This window comes from Pleurodeles waltl, chromosome 6 (genome assembly GCF_031143425.1).
Source record: "Pleurodeles waltl isolate 20211129_DDA chromosome 6, aPleWal1.hap1.20221129, whole genome shotgun sequence".
NCBI lineage: Eukaryota > Metazoa > Chordata > Amphibia > Caudata > Salamandridae > Pleurodeles > Pleurodeles waltl.
The window spans coordinates 367,042,426-367,062,728 of NC_090445.1; the positions used below are offsets into that span (position 1 = coordinate 367,042,426).

The following is a 20,303-nucleotide window of genomic DNA, read 5'->3' on the forward strand; positions in this document are numbered from 1 at the left end:
TGAATGTTGTATTCCAAATTATGATTGGTAAAAATTGAGTCAGAGTACTTACATGCTGCCCAAATCACTGACCTTTTTTGTAGAATACAACCATATCAACTTGATCCAAACCTTACCTCCTATTGCTGACCAGAACAACAGATAGGGATTTTCAAATTGATTAGAATGTAACCTTATCTTAGGTCAAGAAGTTATCTTCGGATTGTTTAAATCTTGTGAGTATTATGAAAGTTCTTACTGGTCCAGAATAGGCTGCTGGTGGATTGAACAACCATTTTGAGCCGTTTTTATTACTGTAATTGCTTATTTTTTTCTCTCTCCTGAGTTTGATGTATTGGTTACAACAGATTCAAAACACTAGTATCCGTTTGGCCCTGAATTAGCCCATACGTTCTTCAGCGATACAAGTTTTAAGAGCTTTTCATTGGCTTCTGGTACCCAAGTGCATCACCATCAAGGCAAAGTGCATTGTATTTTGAGTTGTTTTACTGTATGGTCTCTCAGTGCTTGCTCGACATTTTCCTTCAATACTTCCTATTCGTTGTTTGACATCAGCCCCTTTGTGCGTCTCGAAAAGCACTGACCACATACCTTTCTACCAAACAAAGGTCTTTTGCACTTGGACAACTCCAGGACTCCTTACTGATATCAGATCACTGTACGGGTTCCTATTACATTACATAACTGCTGAAATGCAGAAACTATTTGATTGGCATGACACATTTGAGTAATTCATAAACTCAAAATCTAAAATATATTTGTGTCCAAGCCCCTTTCAGAAAGATAAGGCACAGCACATGTGTAGGAAGGTGGCTCTGTATGTACTATTTCAAAGTAAGGAATAGTATGCACAGAGTCCAAGGGTTCCCCTTAGAGGTAAGATAGTGGCAAAAAGAGATAATACTAATGCTCTATTTTGTGGTAGTGTGGTCGAGCAGTAGGCTTATCAAAGGAGTAGTGTTAAGCATTTGTTGTACACACACAGGCAATAAATGAGTGTAGGAAGTTGGCTCTGTATGTGCTATTTCAAAGTAAGGAATAGCATGCACAGAGTCCAAGGGTTCCCCTTAGAGGTAAAATAGTGGTAAAAATAGATAATACTAATGCTCTATTTTGTGGTAGTGTGGTCGAGCAGTAGGCTTATCCAAGGAGTAGTGTTAAGCATTTGTTGTACATACACATAGACAATAAATGAGGTACACACACTCAGAGACAAATCCAGCCAATAGGTTTTTATATAGAAAAATATCTTTTCTTAGTTTATTTTAAGAACCACAGGTTCAAATTCTACATGTAATATCTCATTCGAAAGGTATTGCAGGTAAGTACTTTAGGAACTTCAAATCATCAAAATTGCATGTATACTTTTCAAGTTATTCACAAATAGCTGTTTTAAAAGTGGACACTTAGTGCAATTTTCACAGTTCCTAGGGGAGGTAAGTATTTGTTAGGTTAACCAGGTAAGTAAGACACTTACAGGGCTTAGTTCTTGGTCCAAGGTAGCCCACCGTTGGGGGTTCAGAGCAACCCCAAAGTCACCACACCAGCAGCTCAGGGCCGGTCAGGTGCAGAGTTCAAAGTGGTGCCCAAAACACATAGGCTAGAATGGAGAGAAGGGGGTGCCCCGGTTCCGGTCTGCTTGCAGGTAAGTACCCGCGTCTTCGGAGGGCAGACCAGGGGGGTTTTGTAGGGCACCGGGGGGGACACAAGTCCACACAGAAATTTCACCCTCAGCAGCGCGGGGGCGGCCGGGTGCAGTGTAGGAACAGGCGTCGGGTTCGCAATGTTAGTCTATGAGAGATCTCGGGATCTCTTCAGCGCTGCAGGCAGGCAAGGGGGGGATTCCTCGGGGAAACCTCCACTTGGGCAAGGGAGAGGGACTCCTGGGGGTCACTTCTCCAGTGAAAGTCCGGTCCTTCAGGTCCTGGGGGCTGCGGGTGCAGGGTCTCTCCCAGGCGTCGGGACTTTAGGTTCAAAGAGTCGCGGTCAGGGGAAGCCTCGGGATTCCCTCTGCAGGCGGCGCTGTGGGGGCTCAGGGGGGGACAGGTTTTGGTACTCACAGTATCAGAGTAGTCCTGGGGTCCCTCCTGAGGTGTCGGATCTCCACCAGCCGAGTCGGGGTCGCCGGGTGCAGTGTTGCAAGTCTCACGCTTCTTGCGGGGAGCTTGCAGGGTTCTTTAAAGCTGCTGGAAACAAAGTTGCAGCTTTTCTTGGAGCAGGTCCGCTGTCCTCGGGAGTTTCTTGTCTTTTCGAAGCAGGGGCAGTCCTCAGAGGATGTCGAGGTCGCTGGTCCCTTTGGAAGGCGTCGCTGGAGCAGGATCTTTGGAAGGCAGGAGACAGGCCGGTGAGTTTCTGGAGCCAAGGCAGTTGTCGTCTTCTGGTCTTCCTCTGCAGGGGTTTTTCAGCTAGGCAGTCCTTCTTGTAGTTGCAGGAATCTAATTTTCTAGGGTTCAGGGTAGCCCTTAAATACTAAATTTAAGGGCGTGTTTAGGTCTGGGGGGTTAGTAGCCAATGGCTACTAGCCCTGAGGGTGGGTACACCCTCTTTGTGCCTCCTCCCAAGGGGAGGGGGTCACAATCCTAACCCTATTGGGGGAATCCTCCATCTGCAAGATGGAGGATTTCTAAAAGTTAGAGTCACCTCAGCTCAGGACACCTTAGGGGCTGTCCTGACTGGCCAGTGACTCCTCCTTGTTATTCTCATTATTTTCTCCGGCCTTGCCGCCAAAAGTGGGGCCTGGCCGGAGGGGGCGGGCAACTCCACTAGCTGGAGTGTCCTGCTGGGTTGGCACAAAGGAGGTGAGCCTTTGAGGCTCACCGCCAGGTGTGACAATTCCTGCCTGGGAGAGGTGTTAGCATCTCCACCCAGTGCAGGCTTTGTTACTGGCCTCAGAGTGACAAAGGCACTCTCCCCATGGGGCCAGCAACATGTCTCGGTTTGTGGCAGGCTGCTAAAACTAGTCAGCCTACACAGATAGTCGGTTAAGTTTCAGGGGGCACCTCTAAGGTGCCCTCTGTGGTGTATTTTACAATAAAATGTACACTGGCATCAGTGTGCATTTATTGTGCTGAGAAGTTTGATACCAAACTTCCCAGTTTTCAGTGTAGCCATTATGGTGCTGTGGAGTTCGTGTTTGACAAACTCCCAGACCATATACTCTTATGGCTACCCTGCACTTACAATGTCTAAGGTTTTGTTTAGACACTGTAGGGGTACCATGCTCATGCACTGGTACCCTCACCTATGGTATAGTGCACCCTGCCTTAGGGCTGTAAGGCCTGCTAGAGGGGTGTCTTACCTATACTGCATAGGCAGTGAGAGGCTGGCATGGCACCCTGAGGGGAGTGCCATGTCGACTTACTCGTTTTGTCCTCACTAGCACACACAAGCTGGCAAGCAGTGTGTCTGTGCTGAGTGAGAGGTCTCCAGGGTGGCATAAGACATGCTGCAGCCCTTAGAGACCTTCCTTGGCATCAGGGCCCTTGGTACTAGAAGTACCAGTTACAAGGGACTTATCTGGATGCCAGGGTCTGCCAATTGTGGATACAAAAGTACAGGTTAGGGAAAGAACACTGGTGCTGGGGCCTGGTTAGCAGGCCTCAGCACACTTTCAATTGTAAACATAGCATCAGCAAAGGCAAAAAGTCAGGGGGCAACCATGCCAAGGAGGCATTTCCTTACACAACCCCCCCCCCCCCAAACGAAAGAGGATGAGACTAACCTTTCCCAAGAGAGTCTTCATTTTCTAAGTGGAAGAACCTGGAAAGGCCATCTGCATTGGCATGGGCAGTCCCAGGTCTGTGTTCCACTATAAAGTCCATTCCCTGTAGGGAGATGGACCACCTCAACAGTTTAGGATTTTCACCTTTCATTTGCATCAGCCATTTGAGAGGTCTGTGGTCAGTTTGAACTAGGAAGTGAGTCCCAAAGAGGTATGGTCTCAGCTTCTTCAGGGACCAAACCACAGCAAAGGCCTCCCTCTCAATGGCACTCCAACGCTGCTCCCTGGGGAGTAACCTCCTGCTAATGAAAGCAACAGGCTGGTCAAGGCCATCATCATTTGTTTGGGACAAAACTGCCCCTATCCCATGTTCAGAGGCATCAGTCTGCACAATGAACTGCTTAGAATAATCTGGAGCTTTTAGAACTGGTGCTGAGCACATTGCTTGTTTCAGGGTGTCAAAGGCCTGTTGGCATTCCACAGTCCAGTTCACTTTCTTGGGCATTTTCTTGGAGGTGAGTTCAGTGAGGGCTGTCACAATGGATCCATATCCCTTCACAAACCTCCTGTAATACCCAGTCAAGCCAAGGAATGCCCTGACTTGAGTCTGGGTTTTTGGAGCTACCCAGTCCAGAATAGTCTGGATCTTGGGTTGGAGTGGCTGAACTTGGCCTCCACCTACAAGGTGTCCCAAGTAAACCACAGTTCCCTGCCCTATCTGGCATTTGGATGCCTTGATAGAGAGGCCTGCAGATTGCAGAGCCTTCAAAACCTTCCTCAGGTGGACCAGGTGATCCTGCCAGGTGGAGCTAAAGACAGCAATATCATCAAGATAAGCTGTGCTAAAGGACTCCAAGCCAGCAAGGACTTGATTCACCAACCTTTGGAAGGTGGCAGGAGCATTCTTTAAACCAAAGGGCATAACAGTAAACTGATAATGCCCATCAGGTGTGGAGAATGCTGTCTTTTCTTTTGCTCCAGGTGCCATTTTTATTTGCCAGTACCCTGCTGTCAAGTCAAAGGTACTTAGAAATTTGGCAGCACCTAATTTATCAATGAGCTCATCAGCTCTTGGAATTGGATGGGCATCTGTCTTGGTGACAGAATTGAGCCCTCTGTAGTCCACACAAAACCTCATCTCTTTCTTTCCATCTTTGGTGTGAGGTTTGGGGACTAAGACCACTGGGCTAGCCCAGGGGCTGTCAGAGCGCTCAATTACTCCCAATTCCAGCATCTTGTGGACTTCCACCTTGATGCTTTCCTTAACATGGTCAGACTGTCTAAAGATTTTGTTCTTGACAGGCATGCTGTCTCCTGTGTCCACATCATGGGTACACAGGTGTGTCTGACCAGGGGTTAAGGAGAAGAGTTCAGGAAACTGTTGTAGGACTCTCCTACAATCAGCTTGCTGTTGGCCAGAGAGGGTGTCTGAGTAGATCACTCCATCTACTGTGCCATCTTTTGGGTCTGATGACAGAAGATCAGGGAGAGGTTCACTCTCTGCCTCCTGATCCTCATCTGTTACCATCAACAGATTCACATCAGCCCTGTCATGGAAGAGCTTAAGGCGGTTCACATGGATCACCCTCTTGGGGCTCCTGCTTGTGCCCAGGTCCACCAGGTAGGTGACCTGACTCTTCCTTTCTAGTACTGGGTAAGGGCCACTCCATTTGTCCTGGAGTGCCCTGGGAGCCACAGGCTCCAGAACCCAGACTTTCTGCCCTGGTTGGAACTCAACCAGTGCAGCCTTTTGGTCATACCAAAACTTCTGGAGCTGTTGGCTGGCCTCAAGGTTTTTGGTTGCCTTTTCCATGTACTCTGCCATTCTAGAGCGAAGGCCAAGTACATAGTCCACTATTTCCTGTTTAGGCTCATGGAGAGGTCTCTCCCAGCCTTCTTTAACAAGGGCAAGTGGTCCCCTTACAGGATGACCAAACAGAAGTTCAAAGGGTGAGAATCCCACTCCCTTCTGTGGCACCTCTCTGTAAGCGAAAAGCAGACATGGCAAGAGGACATCCCATCTCCTTTTGAGTTTTTCTGGGAGCCCCATGATCATGCCCTTTAATGTCTTGTTGAATCTCTCAACTAAGCCATTAGTTTGTGGATGGTAAGGTGTAGTGAATTTATAAGTCACTCCACACTCATTCCACATATGTTTCAGGTATGCTGACATGAAGTTGGTACCTCTGTCAGACACCACCTCCTTAGGGAAACCCACTCTGGTAAAGATACCAATGAGGGCCTTGGCTACTGCAGGGGCAGTAGTCGACCTAAGGGGAATAGCTTCAGGATACCTGGTAGCATGATCCACTACTACCAGGATATACATATTTCCTGAGGCTGTGGGAGGTTCTAGTGGACCAACTATGTCCACACCCACTCTTTCAAAGGGCACCCCCACCACTGGAAGTGGAATGAGGGGGGCCTTTGGATGCCCACCTGTCTTACCACTGGCTTGACAGGTGGGGCAGGAGAGGCAAAACTCCTTAACCATGGTGGACATATTGGGCCAGTAGAAGTGGTTGACTAACCTCTCCCACGTCTTGGTTTGTCCCAAATGTCCAGCAAGGGGAATGTCATGGGCCAATGTTAGGATGAACTCTCTGAACAGCTGAGGCACTACCACTCTCCTAGTGGCACCAGGTTTGGGGTCTCTGGCCTCAGTGTACAGGAGTCCATCTTCCCAATAGACCCTATGTGTTCCATTTTTCTTGCCTTTGGACTCTTCAGCAGCTTGCTGCCTAAGGCCTTCAAGAGAGGGACAGGTTTCTTGTCCCTTACACAGCTCCTCCCTTGAGGGTCCCCCTGGGCCTAAGAGCTCAACCTGGTAAGGTTCAAGCTCCAAAGGCTCAGTTCCCTCAGAGGGCAGAACTTCTTCCTGAGAAGAGAGGTTCCCTTTCTTTTGCTGTGTTGCAGTTGGTTTCCCAACTGACTTTCCTGTTCTCTTGGTAGGCTGGGCCATTTTTCCAGACTCCAGCTCTACTTTTTCACCCTGTGCCTTGCATTGTGCTCTTGTTTTCACACACACCAGTTCAGGGATACCCAGCATTGCTGCATGGGTTTTTAGTTCTACCTCAGCCCATGCTGAGGACTCCAGGTCATTTCCAAGCAGACAGTCCACTGGGATATTTGAGGAGACCACCACCTGTTTCAGGCCATTGACCCCTCCCCATTCTAAAGTAACCATTGCCATGGGATGTACTTTTCTCTGATTGTCAGCGTTGGTGACTGTGTAAGTTTTTCCAGTCAGGTATTGGCCAGGGGAAACCAGTTTCTCTGTCACCATGGTGACACTGGCACCTGTATCCCTCAGGCCCTCTATTCTAGTCCCATTAATTAAGAGTTGCTGTCTGTATTTTTGCATGTTAGGCGGCCAGACAGCTAGTGTGGCTAAATCCACCCCACCCTCAGAAACTAGAGTAGCTTCAGTGTGGACCCTGATTTGCTCTGGGCACACTGTTGATCCCACTTGGAGACTAGCCATACCAGTGTTACCTGGATGGGAGTTTGGAGTGGAACCTTTCTTGGGACAGGCCTTGTCTCCAGTTTGGTGTCCATGCTGTTTACAGCTATGACACCAGGCCTTTTTGGGATCAAAGTTTTTACCCTTGTACCCATTGTTTTGTGAAGAGGCTCTGGGCCCACCCTCCTGTGGAGGTTTTTGGGGGCCTGTAGAAGACTCTTTACTATTTTTAGTTTTGGTTGTCTCATCACCCTTCCCCTGGGGAGTCTTTGTGACCCCTTTCTTTTGGTCACCTCCTGTTGAAGTCTTGGACACCCTTGTCTTGACCCAATGGTCCGCCTTCTTTCCCAATTCTTGGGGAGAAATTGGTCCTAGGTCTACCAGATGCTGATGCAGTTTATCATTGAAACAATTACTTAACAGGTGTTCTTTCACAAATAAATTGTACAGCCCATCATAATTACTTACACCACTGCCTTGAATCCAACCATCTAGTGTTTTCACTGAGTAGTCAACAAAGTCAACCCAGGTCTGGCTCGAGGATTTTTGAGCCCCCCTGAACCTAATCCTGTACTCCTCAGTGGAGAATCCAAAGCCCTCAATCAGGGTACCCTTCATGAGGTCATAAGATTCTGCATCTTGTCCAGAGAGTGTGAGGAGTCTATCCCTACACTTTCCTGTGAACATTTCCCAAAGGAGAGCATCCCAGTGAGATCTGTTCACTTTTCTGGTTACACAAGCCCTCTCAAAAGCTGTGAACCATTTGGTGATGTCATCACCATCTTCATATTTAGTTACAATCCCTTTAGGGATTTTCAACATGTCAGGAGAATCTCTGACCCTATTTATGTTGCTGCCACCATTGATGGGTCCTAGGCCCATCTCGTCTTTCCCTCTCTATGGCTAGGATCTGTCTTTCCAAAGCCAATCTTTTGGCCATCCTGGCTAACTGGATGTCCTCTTCACTGGGGCTATCCTCAGTGATTTCAGAGGTGTTGGTCTCTCCTGTGAGGGAACCAGCATCTCTGACTATTATTTTAGGAGTCAGGGTTTGAGGGACCCTGTTCTCCCTAGATAGGACTGGTAGGGGGGAATTGTCCTCCAAGTCACTATCCTCTTCCTCTGAGTTGCCACCCTCAGAGGGGTTGGCCTTTTCAAACTCTGCCAAAAGCTCCTGGAGCTGTATTTTGGTAGGTTTGGGGCCCATTGTTATTTTCTTTATTTTACAGAGTGACCTTAGCTCCCTCATCTTAAGATGGAGGTAAGGTGTGGTGTCGAGTTCCACCACAGTCACATCTGTGCTAGACATTTTGCTTCTAAAAGTTGGAATACTTTTTAAGAATCTACAACTGGTTCTAGAATCTAATTCAAACTTTTACAAACTTTTAAACTCTAAAAGAAATGCTAAACAGGATCTAACACAAGGCCCTAGCAGGTCTTTTAAGAATTTAGAAAACTTTTCAAATTGCAAAAATCAATTTCTAATGACAATTTTGGAATTTGTCGTGTGATCAGGTATTGGCTGAGTAGTCCAGCAAATGCAAAGTCTTGTACCCCACCGCTGATCCACCAATGTAGGAAGTTGGCTCTGTATGTGCTATTTCAAAGTAAGGAATAGCATGCACAGAGTCCAAGGGTTCCCCTTAGAGGTAAAATAGTGGTAAAAATAGATAATACTAATGCTCTATTTTGTGGTAGTGTGGTCGAGCAGTAGGCTTATCCAAGGAGTAGTGTTAAGCATTTGTTGTACATACACATAGACAATAAATGAGGTACACACACTCAGAGACAAATCCAGCCAATAGGTTTTTATATAGAAAAATATCTTTTCTTAGTTTATTTTAAGAACCACAGGTTCAAATTCTACATGTAATATCTCATTCGAAAGGTATTGCAGGTAAGTACTTTAGGAACTTCAAATCATCAAAATTGCATGTATACTTTTCAAGTTATTCACAAATAGCTGTTTTAAAAGTGGACACTTAGTGCAATTTTCACAGTTCCTAGGGGAGGTAAGTATTTGTTAGGTTAACCAGGTAAGTAAGACACTTACAGGGCTTAGTTCTTGGTCCAAGGTAGCCCACCGTTGGGGGTTCAGAGCAACCCCAAAGTCACCACACCAGCAGCTCAGGGCCGGTCAGGTGCAGAGTTCAAAGTGGTGCCCAAAACACATAGGCTAGAATGGAGAGAAGGGGGTGCCCCGGTTCCGGTCTGCTTGCAGGTAAGTACCCGCGTCTTCGGAGGGCAGACCAGGGGGGTTTTGTAGGGCACCGGGGGGGACACAAGTCCACACAGAAATTTCACCCTCAGCAGCGCGGGGGCGGCCGGGTGCAGTGTAGGAACAGGCGTCGGGTTCGCAATGTTAGTCTATGAGAGATCTCGGGATCTCTTCAGCGCTGCAGGCAGGCAAGGGGGGGATTCCTCGGGGAAACCTCCACTTGGGCAAGGGAGAGGGACTCCTGGGGGTCACTTCTCCAGTGAAAGTCCGGTCCTTCAGGTCCTGGGGGCTGCGGGTGCAGGGTCTCTCCCAGGCGTCGGGACTTTAGGTTCAAAGAGTCGCGGTCAGGGGAAGCCTCGGGATTCCCTCTGCAGGCGGCGCTGTGGGGGCTCAGGGGGGACAGGTTTTGGTACTCACAGTATCAGAGTAGTCCTGGGGTCCCTCCTGAGGTGTCGGATCTCCACCAGCCGAGTCGGGGTCGCCGGGTGCAGTGTTGCAAGTCTCACGCTTCTTGCGGGGAGCTTGCAGGGTTCTTTAAAGCTGCTGGAAACAAAGTTGCAGCTTTTCTTGGAGCAGGTCCGCTGTCCTCGGTAGTTTCTTGTCTTTTCGAAGCAGGGGCAGTCCTCAGAGGATGTCGAGGTCGCTGGTCCCTTTGGAAGGCGTCGCTGGAGCAGGATCTTTGGAAGGCAGGAGACAGGCCGGTGAGTTTCTGGAGCCAAGGCAGTTGTCGTCTTCTGGTCTTCCTCTGCAGGGGTTTTTCAGCTAGGCAGTCCTTCTTCTTGTAGTTGCAGGAATCTAATTTTCTAGGGTTCAGGGTAGCCCTTAAATACTAAATTTAAGGGCGTGTTTAGGTCTGGGGGGTTAGTAGCCAATGGCTACTAGCCCTGAGGGTGGGTACACCCTCTTTGTGCCTCCTCCCAAGGGGAGGGGGTCACAATCCTAACCCTATTGGGGGAATCCTCCATCTGCAAGATGGAGGATTTCTAAAAGTTAGTCACCTCAGCTCAGGACACCTTAGGGGCTGTCCTGACTGGCCAGTGACTCCTCCTTGTTATTCTCATTATTTTCTCCGGCCTTGCCGCCAAAAGTGGGGCCTGGCCGGAGGGGGCGGGCAACTCCACTAGCTGGAGTGTCCTGCTGGGTTGGCACAAAGGAGGTGAGCCTTTGAGGCTCACCGCCAGGTGTGACAATTCCTGCCTGGGAGAGGTGTTAGCATCTCCACCCAGTGCAGGCTTTGTTACTGGCCTCAGAGTGACAAAGGCACTCTCCCCATGGGGCCAGCAACATGTCTCGGTTTGTGGCAGGCTGCTAAAACTAGTCAGCCTACACAGATAGTCGGTTAAGTTTCAGGGGGCACCTCTAAGGTGCCCTCTGTGGTGTATTTTACAATAAAATGTACACTGGCATCAGTGTGCATTTATTGTGCTGAGAAGTTTGATACCAAACTTCCCAGTTTTCAGTGTAGCCATTATGGTGCTGTGGAGTTCGTGTTTGACAAACTCCCAGAACATATACTCTTATGGCTACCCTGCACTTACAATGTCTAAGGTTTTGTTTAGACACTGTAGGGGTACCATGCTCATGCACTGGTACCCTCACCTATGGTATAGTGCACCCTGCCTTAGGGCTGAAGGCCTGCTAGAGGGGTGTCTTACCTATACTGCATAGGCAGTGAGAGGCTGGCATGGCACCCTGAGGGGAGTGCCATGTCGACTTACTCGTTTTGTCCTCACTAGCACACACAAGCTGGCAAGCAGTGTGTCTGTGCTGAGTGAGAGGTCTCCAGGGTGGCATAAGACATGCTGCAGCCCTTAGAGACCTTCCTTGGCATCAGGGCCCTTGGTACTAGAAGTACCAGTTACAAGGGACTTATCTGGATGCCAGGGTCTGCCAATTGTGGATACAAAAGTACAGGTTAGGGAAAGAACACTGGTGCTGGGGCCTGGTTAGCAGGCCTCAGCACACTTTCAATTGTAAACATAGCATCAGCAAAGGCAAAAAGTCAGGGGGCAACCATGCCAAGGAGGCATTTCCTTACAATGAGGAACACACACTCAGAGACAATTCCAAGCCAATAGGTTTTTGTATAGAAAAATATATTTTCTTAGTTTATTTTAAGGACCACAGGTTCAAATTTTACATGTAATACTTTAAATGAAAGGTATTGCAGGTAGGTACTTTAGGAACTTTGAATAATCAAAATAGCATACACAGTTTACAAATAAATCACATATAGCTATTTTAAAACTAGACACTGCAATTTTCACAGTTCCTAGGGGAGTAAGAGTTTGTTAGTTCTTTCAGGTAAGTAAACCACCTACGGGGTTCAAGTTTGGGTCCAAAGTAGCCCACCGTTGGGGGTTCAGACCAACCCCAAAGTTACCACACCAGCAGCTCAGGGCCGGTCAGGTGCAGAGGTCAAAGTGGTGCCCAAAACGCATAGGCTTCCATGGAGAAGGGGGTGCCCCGGTTCCAGTCTGCCAGCAGGTAAGTACCCGCGTCTTCAGAGGGCAGACCAGGGGTTTTTTTTTTAGGATACCAGGGGGGGACACAAGTTAGCACAGAAAGTACACCCTCAGCAGCACGGGCCGGCCGGGTGCAGTGTGCAAACACGCGTCGGGTTTCCAATGTAAATCAATGGGAGACCAAGGGGTCTCTTCAGCGATGCAGGCAAGGGGGGGGGGGGGGCTCCTCTGGGTAGCCACCACCTGGGCAAGGGAGAGGGCCTCCTGGGGGTCACTCCTGCACTGGAGTTCGGATCTTTCAGGTCCTGGGGGCTGCGGGTGCAGAGTCTTTTCCAGGCGTCGGGATCTGGGAGTCAGGCAGTCGCGGTCAGGGGGAGCCTCGGGATTCCCTCTGCAGGCGTCGCTGTGGGGGCTCAGGGGGGGCAACTCTGGCTACTCATGGTCTCGTAGTCGCCGGGGAGTCCTCCCTGAAGTGTTTTCTCCACAAGTCGAGCCGGGGGCGTCGGGTGCAGAGTAGCAAGTCTCACGCTTCTGGCGGGAAACGCAAGTTGTTTTAAAGTTGCTCCTTTGAAACAAAGTTGCAGTCTTGGGTGAACAGGGCCGCTGTTCTCAGGAGTTTCTTGGTCCTTCTAGAGCAGGGCAGTCCTCTGAGGATTCAGAGGTCGCTGGTCCCTGGGGAGAGCGTCGCTGGAGCAGTGTCTTTAGAAGGGGGGGAGACAGGCCGGTAGAACTGGGACCAAAGCAGTTGGTGTCTCCGTCTTCTCTGCAGGGTTTTTCAGCTTAGCAGTTCTCTTATTCTTAGGTTGCAGGAATCTGATTTCCTAGGTTCTGGGGAGCCCCTAAATACTGAATTTAGGGGTGTGTTTAGGTCTGGGAGGGCAGTCGCCAATGGCTACTGTCCTTGAGGGTGGCTACACCGTCTTTGTACCTCCTCCCTGAGGGGAGGGGGGCACATCCCTATTCCTATTGGGGGAATCCTCCAAAATCAAGATGGAGGATTTCTAAAAGTTAGTCACCTCAGCTCAGGGCACCTTAGGGGCTGCCCTGACTGGCCAGTGACTCCTCCTTGTTTTTCTCATTATGGCTCCTGGACTTGCCGCCAAAAGTGGGGTCTGGGTCCAGGGGGTGGGCATCTCCACTAGCTGGAGTGCCCTGGGGCATTGTAACATGAAGCCTGAGCTTTTGAGGCTTACTGCTAGGTGTTACAGTTCCTGCAGGGGGGAGGTGTTACACACCTCCACCCAGAGCAGGCTTTTGTTTCTGTCCTCAGAGAGCACAAAGGCTCTCACCACATGGGGTCAGAAACTAGTCTCTCAGCAGCAGGCTGGCACAGACCAGTCAGTCCTGCACTGAACAATTGGGTAAAATACAGGGGGCATCTCTAAGATGCCCTCTGTGTGCATTTTTTAATAAATCCAACACTGGCATCAGTGTGCATTTATTGTGCTGAGAAGTTTGATACCAAACTTCCCAGTATTCAGTGTAGCCATTATGGAGCTGTGGAGTTCGTTTGTGACAGACTCCCAGACCATACACTCATATGGCTACCCTGCACTTACAATGTCTAAGGTTTTGCTTAGACACTGTAGGGGCATAGTGCTCATGCAACTATGCCCTCACCTGTGGTATAGTGCACCCTGCCTTAGGGCTGTAAGGCCTGCTAGAGGGGTGACTTACCTATGCCACAGGCAGTGTGAGGTTGGCGTGGCACCCTGAGGGGAGTGCCATGTCGACTTTGTCATTTTCTCCCCACCAGCACACACAAGCTGGCAAGCAGTGTGTCTGTGCTGAGTGAGTGGTCCCTAGGGTGGCATAAGACATGCTGCAGCCCATAGAGACCTTCCCTGGCATCTGGGCCCTTGGTACCAGGGGTACCAGTTACAAGGGACTTACCTGGGTGCCAGGGTTGTGCCAATTGTGGAGACAACGGTACGTTTTAGGTGAATGAACACTGGTGCTGGGGCCTGGTTAGCAGGGACCCAGCACACTTCAGTCAAGTCAGCATCAGTATCAGGCAAAAAGTGGGGGGTAACTGCAACAGGGAGCCATTTCTTTACAACATGTAACATTTAATGCCCTCCGAAAGGTGAAACTAGGTGGGCCCTGCTAGTTTCTGAACAGGGGACCTGAAGGTTTTACACTACTCATTTGGGGTGCTTGAAGATATTTGTCAAAAGGCCATGTGTCTGCGCAGAGAAGCAAATATATAGGTTTTGTTTCTTAAAGGTATGCAAAATTTTGGTGGTGGTATCAGAGGGGCAATATAAGGGGTCGAGTTGATATGGGGGTGGGAGGGCAGAAAATTGTGGGCTCGGCTCAGCAATGGAGCAAAAAAAGGAAAAGTATTATTGCTAATAAGGCTGGACTTCATATTGCTGGGAGGTGTTTTCTTTTGTCTGATTGGACATTGGTCACATTCCCTTGTGGTCTTTACAGGTGCCAAGCTCTCAGATGTTTACAGTCGTGTCATGACTATGGCCAAAAAGCAGAAGCCTGACCTGATGAGTAAGATCACAAAGAATCTTGGGTGAGTACCCTTTTATATGGGGTTGTATTGAGTTTTATGACACAGGGGCAGTGCGATCAATGTAAACCGATGAGGATATGGTAGGTGTTTTTGACAAACACTGAACGCCGGTTGAAGTTTCTTTACTCTGTCATTTTAAGTGGCTTTTCTGCTAGCTGGAATGTAGTAGTGTCAGTTTTACTGTGAGTATAGCTGCTCTAACTTATTGAATAATGGGGTGGCTATGCTCGTATGTCTGAGTTCCCTTTAATGTAGTTGTGAAATCGGGAACCCAAAAATACACTATTAAATGATAACCGGGTTTTACCAAAATTCAGAAATATTTACAGTATTCCAGTGCTTTGTCTGCACGTTAATGTGTCCATTTTCAAGGAGCTAGTGGAGCTCTGGAAGTCCTGGTTGTGGTGCACATTACACAGTCACTGAAAGATGGTACACTGGTTGGAGAATAAGTGGTACTAAGTTTGTAGTTGAGGGACTTAGTTCTAGGTGTGGAGGGCAACAGGGCTACCCAGCTTCGGAACCCATATTTCAGAACTGGCCTATTATTGTCTGAATCTTATTGGTTGAAACATCCACGGTACAGAGACAACCCACGGACTGAACTAGTCAAGACTGGCATCTGTGCTTTTTCTTTTTTTTTTTTTTTTTTTTTCCTGCGGAACTGTCCAATCATGACTTTAATATACATATCCATGGACTGATTGGAGCTAGGAGAACTGTTGAGATAGTTCTGGAAGTGGCGTCCAGCTGCAGCCTTTGTGGCATTAATCCCAGCACCGGAATGAAGAGCAAAAGCTCTTGTAGTGGATCTGTGCAGATGTGGATAGTGTGAGTACTGGGCAATTTGAGACATAGTGGAGGCTCATCTCAATCACAGTTGTCTGTGTGTTTGTATCGCAATCTGTGGGTATCACAATTGCTTCTTGGTGATGTTACCAGCTGGGCTCTTAAGACCCACCTGTCTCATCAGCAGCTCACTACTTGACCTATCCTTCAGGCAGGCCTTGGTGTGCTTCCCCTTGCTCTTACTCCTCTTGGTCAAGAATGTGCTCCTCTCCCCTACCTCTTTCTAAGCCAGGAAACAGCAACAGCTTGTTCCATAATCTAGTTTTGGCTCTGGTCTCAGAAGAGAACACTTGTAGGAAAGTAGTCTATAGCTAGCCTGGTTACCCTCACTTTTTTACCTTTGTCAGTATGTTTGACTGTGTTTACTGGGATTCTTCTAACCATGACCCCAGTGATTACACTCTCTCCTTTTAAACTTGGTTGCTGGAACCTTGCCCCCACATTTGGTATACTGGTACCCCCATGTAAGTCCCTAGTATATGGTACATAGGTACCCAGGGCATTGGGGTACCAGGGGATCCCTATGGGCTGCAGCAGTTATTCTGCCACCCATAGGGAGCCCATGCAAATGGCTCTGCATGCCTGCCATTGCAGTCTGTGTGAAACTGGTGCATGCACCCTTTTTCACTACAGGTCACTGCACCAGGTCACTATAAGTCACCCCTATGGTAGGCCCTCTCAGCCCAGAGGGCAGGGTGCAGGTACCTGTATGTGAGGGCACACCTGCACTAGCACAGGTGCCCCCACAAACTCTAATTCTATTTTCCTGGACTTTGTGAGTGCGAGGACGCCAGGTCACTACCTATGTCCAGCCACATAATGGTAACTCCGAACCTGGGCATGTTTGATATCAAACATGTCGGAACCTTACCCTGATAATGTTGCAAATATTAGAAGTATGATTCCATGCATTCTGGGGGCTCCTTAGAGGACCACCAGCATTGCTACCACCAGGCAGCCCAAGCTGCTGCCACCCCACAGACAGGTTTCTGCCCTCCTGCTGCTTGATCTGATCAAGCTCAGGAAGGCAGAATAAAGGATTTCCTTTAGGCGAGGGAGGTAACACCCTCTTTCTTTGGAAACAGCCTCCCCAAGCCACTGTTATGCTTTGATGGGCACATTTATGCCCTCCATGCATAAACTAGTCCACACCGGTTCAGGAATCCCCAGTCCCTGCTCTGGCGTAAACTGGACAATGGAAATTGGAGTGACCAGTCCCCTGTCCATCATCACCATCATCATTCTAACATCACCTTAACAATTGGTGGGGTGCCCTACTGCAAGGCTGGTTCTCCTCATTGCATTTTGTAAAGACTTTAAGGATGTCTTGGGAACAGTAGCCAGTCAAAACTTTCCTCAAATGTTTGTTAGTTGTAGCCTGACGAAAGTCCAAATCCCAGTGTCCTTCGGTACATCAACATGTACGAGGGATGACAGACTTTCTTGGGGAATTAAAATATTGATCCTTTTTGAGTTTTCTCTGCTATTGCTGCATTGTTGAGATTGTATACAAGATGAACTGTTTATCAAGGCCTAGGGAGGACTTGATGTATAAAGGTCTTATTTACTATTCTTTTGTCTATACTTTCACAGGTTTGCAATGGGTATTGAGTTCCGGGAAGGATCCTTGGTTATTAATGGCAAGAATAATTTACAGCTGAAAAAGGGTAAGTGTGGTAATGCATTCCCCATCCATCCCTAACCCCAACTATTCGGCCCCCTCGATCATAGTCTTTGCTCATCCTGCAACACAGTCTCTTACCTGCTGTAAGGAAATGCCTCCTTGGCATGGTTGCCCCCTGACTTTTTGCCTTTGCTGATGCTATGTTTACAATTGAAAGTGTGCTGAGGCCTGCTGTAAGGAAATGCCTCCTTGGCATGGTTGCCCCCTGACTTTTTGCCTTTGCTGATGCTATGTTTACAATTGAAAGTGTGCTGAGGCCTGCTAACCAGGCCCCAGCACCAGTGTTCTTTCCCTAACCTGTACTTTTGTAGCCACAATTGGCAGACCCTGGCATCCAGATAAGTCCCTTGTAACTGGTACTTCTAGTACCAAGGGCCCTGATGCCAAGGAAGGTCTCTAAGGGCTGCAGCATGTCTTATGCCACCCTGGAGACCTCTCACTCAGCACAGACACACTGCTTGCCAGCTTGTGTGTGCTAGTGAGGACAAAACGAGTAAGTCGACATGGCACTCCCCTCAGGGTGCCATGCCAGCCTCTCACTGCCTATGCAGTATAGGTAAGACACCCCTCTAGCAGGCCTTACAGCCCTAAGGCAGGGTGCACTATACCATAGGTGAGGGTACCAGTGCATGAGCATGGTACCCCTACAGTGTCTAAACAAAACCTTAGACATTGTAAGTGCAGGGTAGCCATAAGAGTATATGGTCTGGGAGTTTGTCAAACACGAACTCCCCAGCACCATAATGGCTACACTGAAAACTGGGAAGTTTGGTATCAAACTTCTCAGCACAATAAATGCACACTGATGCCAGTGTACATTTTATTGCAAAATACACCCCAGAGGGCACCTTAGAGGTGCCCCCTGAAACTTAACCGACTATCTGTGTAGGCTGACTGGTTCCAGCAGCCTGCCAGACTAGAGACATGTTGCTGGCCCCATGGGGAGAGTGCCTTTGTCACTCTGAGGCCAGTAACAAAGCCTGCACTGGGTAGAGATGCTAACACCTCCCCCAGGCAGGAGCTGTAACACCTGGCGGTGAGCCTCAAAGGCTCACCCCTTTGTCACAGCACCGCAGGACACTCCAGCTAGTGGAGTTGCCTGCCCCCTCCGGCCCCGGCCCCCACTTTTGGCGGCAAGGCCGGAGAAAATTATGAGAATAACAAGGAGGAGTCACTGGCCAGTCAGGACAGCCCCTAAGGTGTCCTGAGCTGAGGTGACTCTAACTTTTAGAAATCCTCCATCTTGCAGATGGAGGATTCCCCCAATAGGGTTAGGATTGTGACCCCCCTCCCCTTGGGAGGAGGCACAAAGAGGGTGTACCCAGCCTCAGGGCTAGTAGCCATTGGCTACTAACCCCCCAGACCTAAACACGCCCTTAAATTTAGTATTTAAGGGCTACCCTGAACCCTAGAAAATTAGATTCCTGCGACAACAAGGACTGCCCAGCTGAAAACCCCTGCAGAGGAAGACCAGAAGACAACAACTGCCTTGGCTCCAGAAACTCACCGGCCTGTCTCCTGCCTTCCAAAGAACTCTGCTCCAGCGACGCCTTCCAAAGGGACCAGCGACCTCTGAATCCTCTGAGGACTGCCCTGCTTCGACGACGACCAGAAACTCCCGAGGACAGCGGACCTGCTCCAAAAAGACTGCAACTTTGTTTCAAGGAGCAGCTTTAAAGACCCCTGCAACTCCCCGCAAGAAGCGTGAGACTTGCAACACTGCACCCGGCGACCCCGACTCGGCTGGTGGAGAACCAACACCTCAGGGAGGACCCCCGGACTACTCTCCGACTGTGAGTACCAAAACCTGTCCCCCCTGAGCCCCCACAGCGCCGCCTGCAGAGGGAATCCCGAGGCTTCCCCTGACCGCGACTCTCTGAAACCTAAGTCCCGACGCCTGGAAAAGACCCTGCACCCGCAGCCCCCAGGACCTGAAGGACCGGACTTTCACTGGAGAAGTGACCCCCAGGAGTCCCTCTCCCTTGCCCAAGTGGAGGTTTCCCCGAGGAAGCCCCCCCCTTGCCTGCCTGCAGCGCTGAAGAGATCCCTTGATCTCTCATTGACTAACATTGCAAACCCGACGCTTGTTTCTACACTGCACCCGGCCGCCCCCGCGCTGCTGAGGGTGAAATTTCTGTGTGGGCTTGTGTCCCCCCCGGTGCCCTACAAAACCCCCCTGGTCTGCCCTCCGAAGACGCGGGTACTTACCTGCAAGCAGACCGGAACCGGGGCACCTCCTTCTCTCCATTCTAGCCTATGCGTTTTGGGCACCACTTTGAACTCTGCACCTGACCGGCCCTGAGCTGCTGGTGTGGTGACTTTGGGGTTGCTCTGAACCCCCAACGGTGGGCTACCTTGGACCAAGAACTGAAACCTGTAAGTGTCTTACTTACCTGGTAAAACTAACAAAAACTTACCTCCCCCAGGAACTGTGAAAATTGCACTAAGTGTCCACTTTTAAAGTAGCTATTTGTCAATAACTTGAAAAGTATACATGCAATTGAAATGATTCAAAGTTCCTAATGTACTTACCTGCAATACCTTTCAAACAAGATATTACTTGTTAAATTTGAACCTGTGGTTCTTAAAATAAACTAAGAAAAGATATGTTCGATGGCATCTGTCGCTGTAGATACACATGGTATGCATTAGCTCGCCATCTGGTGTTGGGTCGGAGTGTTACAAGTTGTTTATCTTCGAAGAAGTGTTTTTGAGTCACTGGACCGAGTGGCTCCTCCTTCTGTGCTCATTGCGCATGGGCGTCGACTCCATCTTCGATTGTTTTCTTTCCGCCATCGGGTTCGGACGTGTTCCTGTCGCTCCGAGTTTCGGAACGGAAAGATAGCTGAAAACGGAAGATTTTCGACGGTATCGTTGCGATCCGGTTCGAGATAAACACATACGACAACGCATTGAACATCGAAGCGCTTCGGTGCCCTTCGGGGTAGATTTCGGCACACCGTCGGGGCCTAGTCGGCCCGACCGCGTGGAGAACAACGCCGATGGAACGGACCCCGTTTCGATTCTGCCCTGAATGCCACAACAAATATCCTTATACGGACCAACACTCGGTCTGTAACCTGTGCCTGTCACCCGAGCACAGCGAAGAATCCTGTGAGGCCTGTCGGGCGTTCCGGTCCCGAAAAACTCTGCGCGACCGTCGAGCGAGAAGACTGCAGATGGCGTCCACGCCAAAAGAGCATCGACAGTTCGAGACAGAAGAGGAACAGGAGGAATCCTTTTCCATCCAGGATTCAGACTCCGACGAACTCGACCATCCAAAAACAGTGAGTAAGATGTCGAGATCAGAAATTTAAAAAGGCAAAAAGGCCCAGGGGACGCCACTGCCAACCGGCCATGGCTCAACCCAAATTCA

General features: G+C 49.3%; 1 protein-coding gene across 1 annotated transcript in view; it reads left to right on the top strand.

The window, feature by feature from the left end:
* The window catches only part of SUPT16H (SPT16 homolog, facilitates chromatin remodeling subunit), a 263,510-nt gene that overhangs the window by 84,871 nt on the left and 158,336 nt on the right, over window positions 1–20,303 (top strand). The window contains exons 8-9 of the mRNA XM_069238275.1: window positions 14,304–14,394; window positions 16,837–16,910. Coding sequence (XP_069094376.1) covers window positions 14,304–14,394; window positions 16,837–16,910 — 165 coding nt within the window. The remainder of the gene's footprint in view (window positions 1–14,303; window positions 14,395–16,836; window positions 16,911–20,303) is intronic.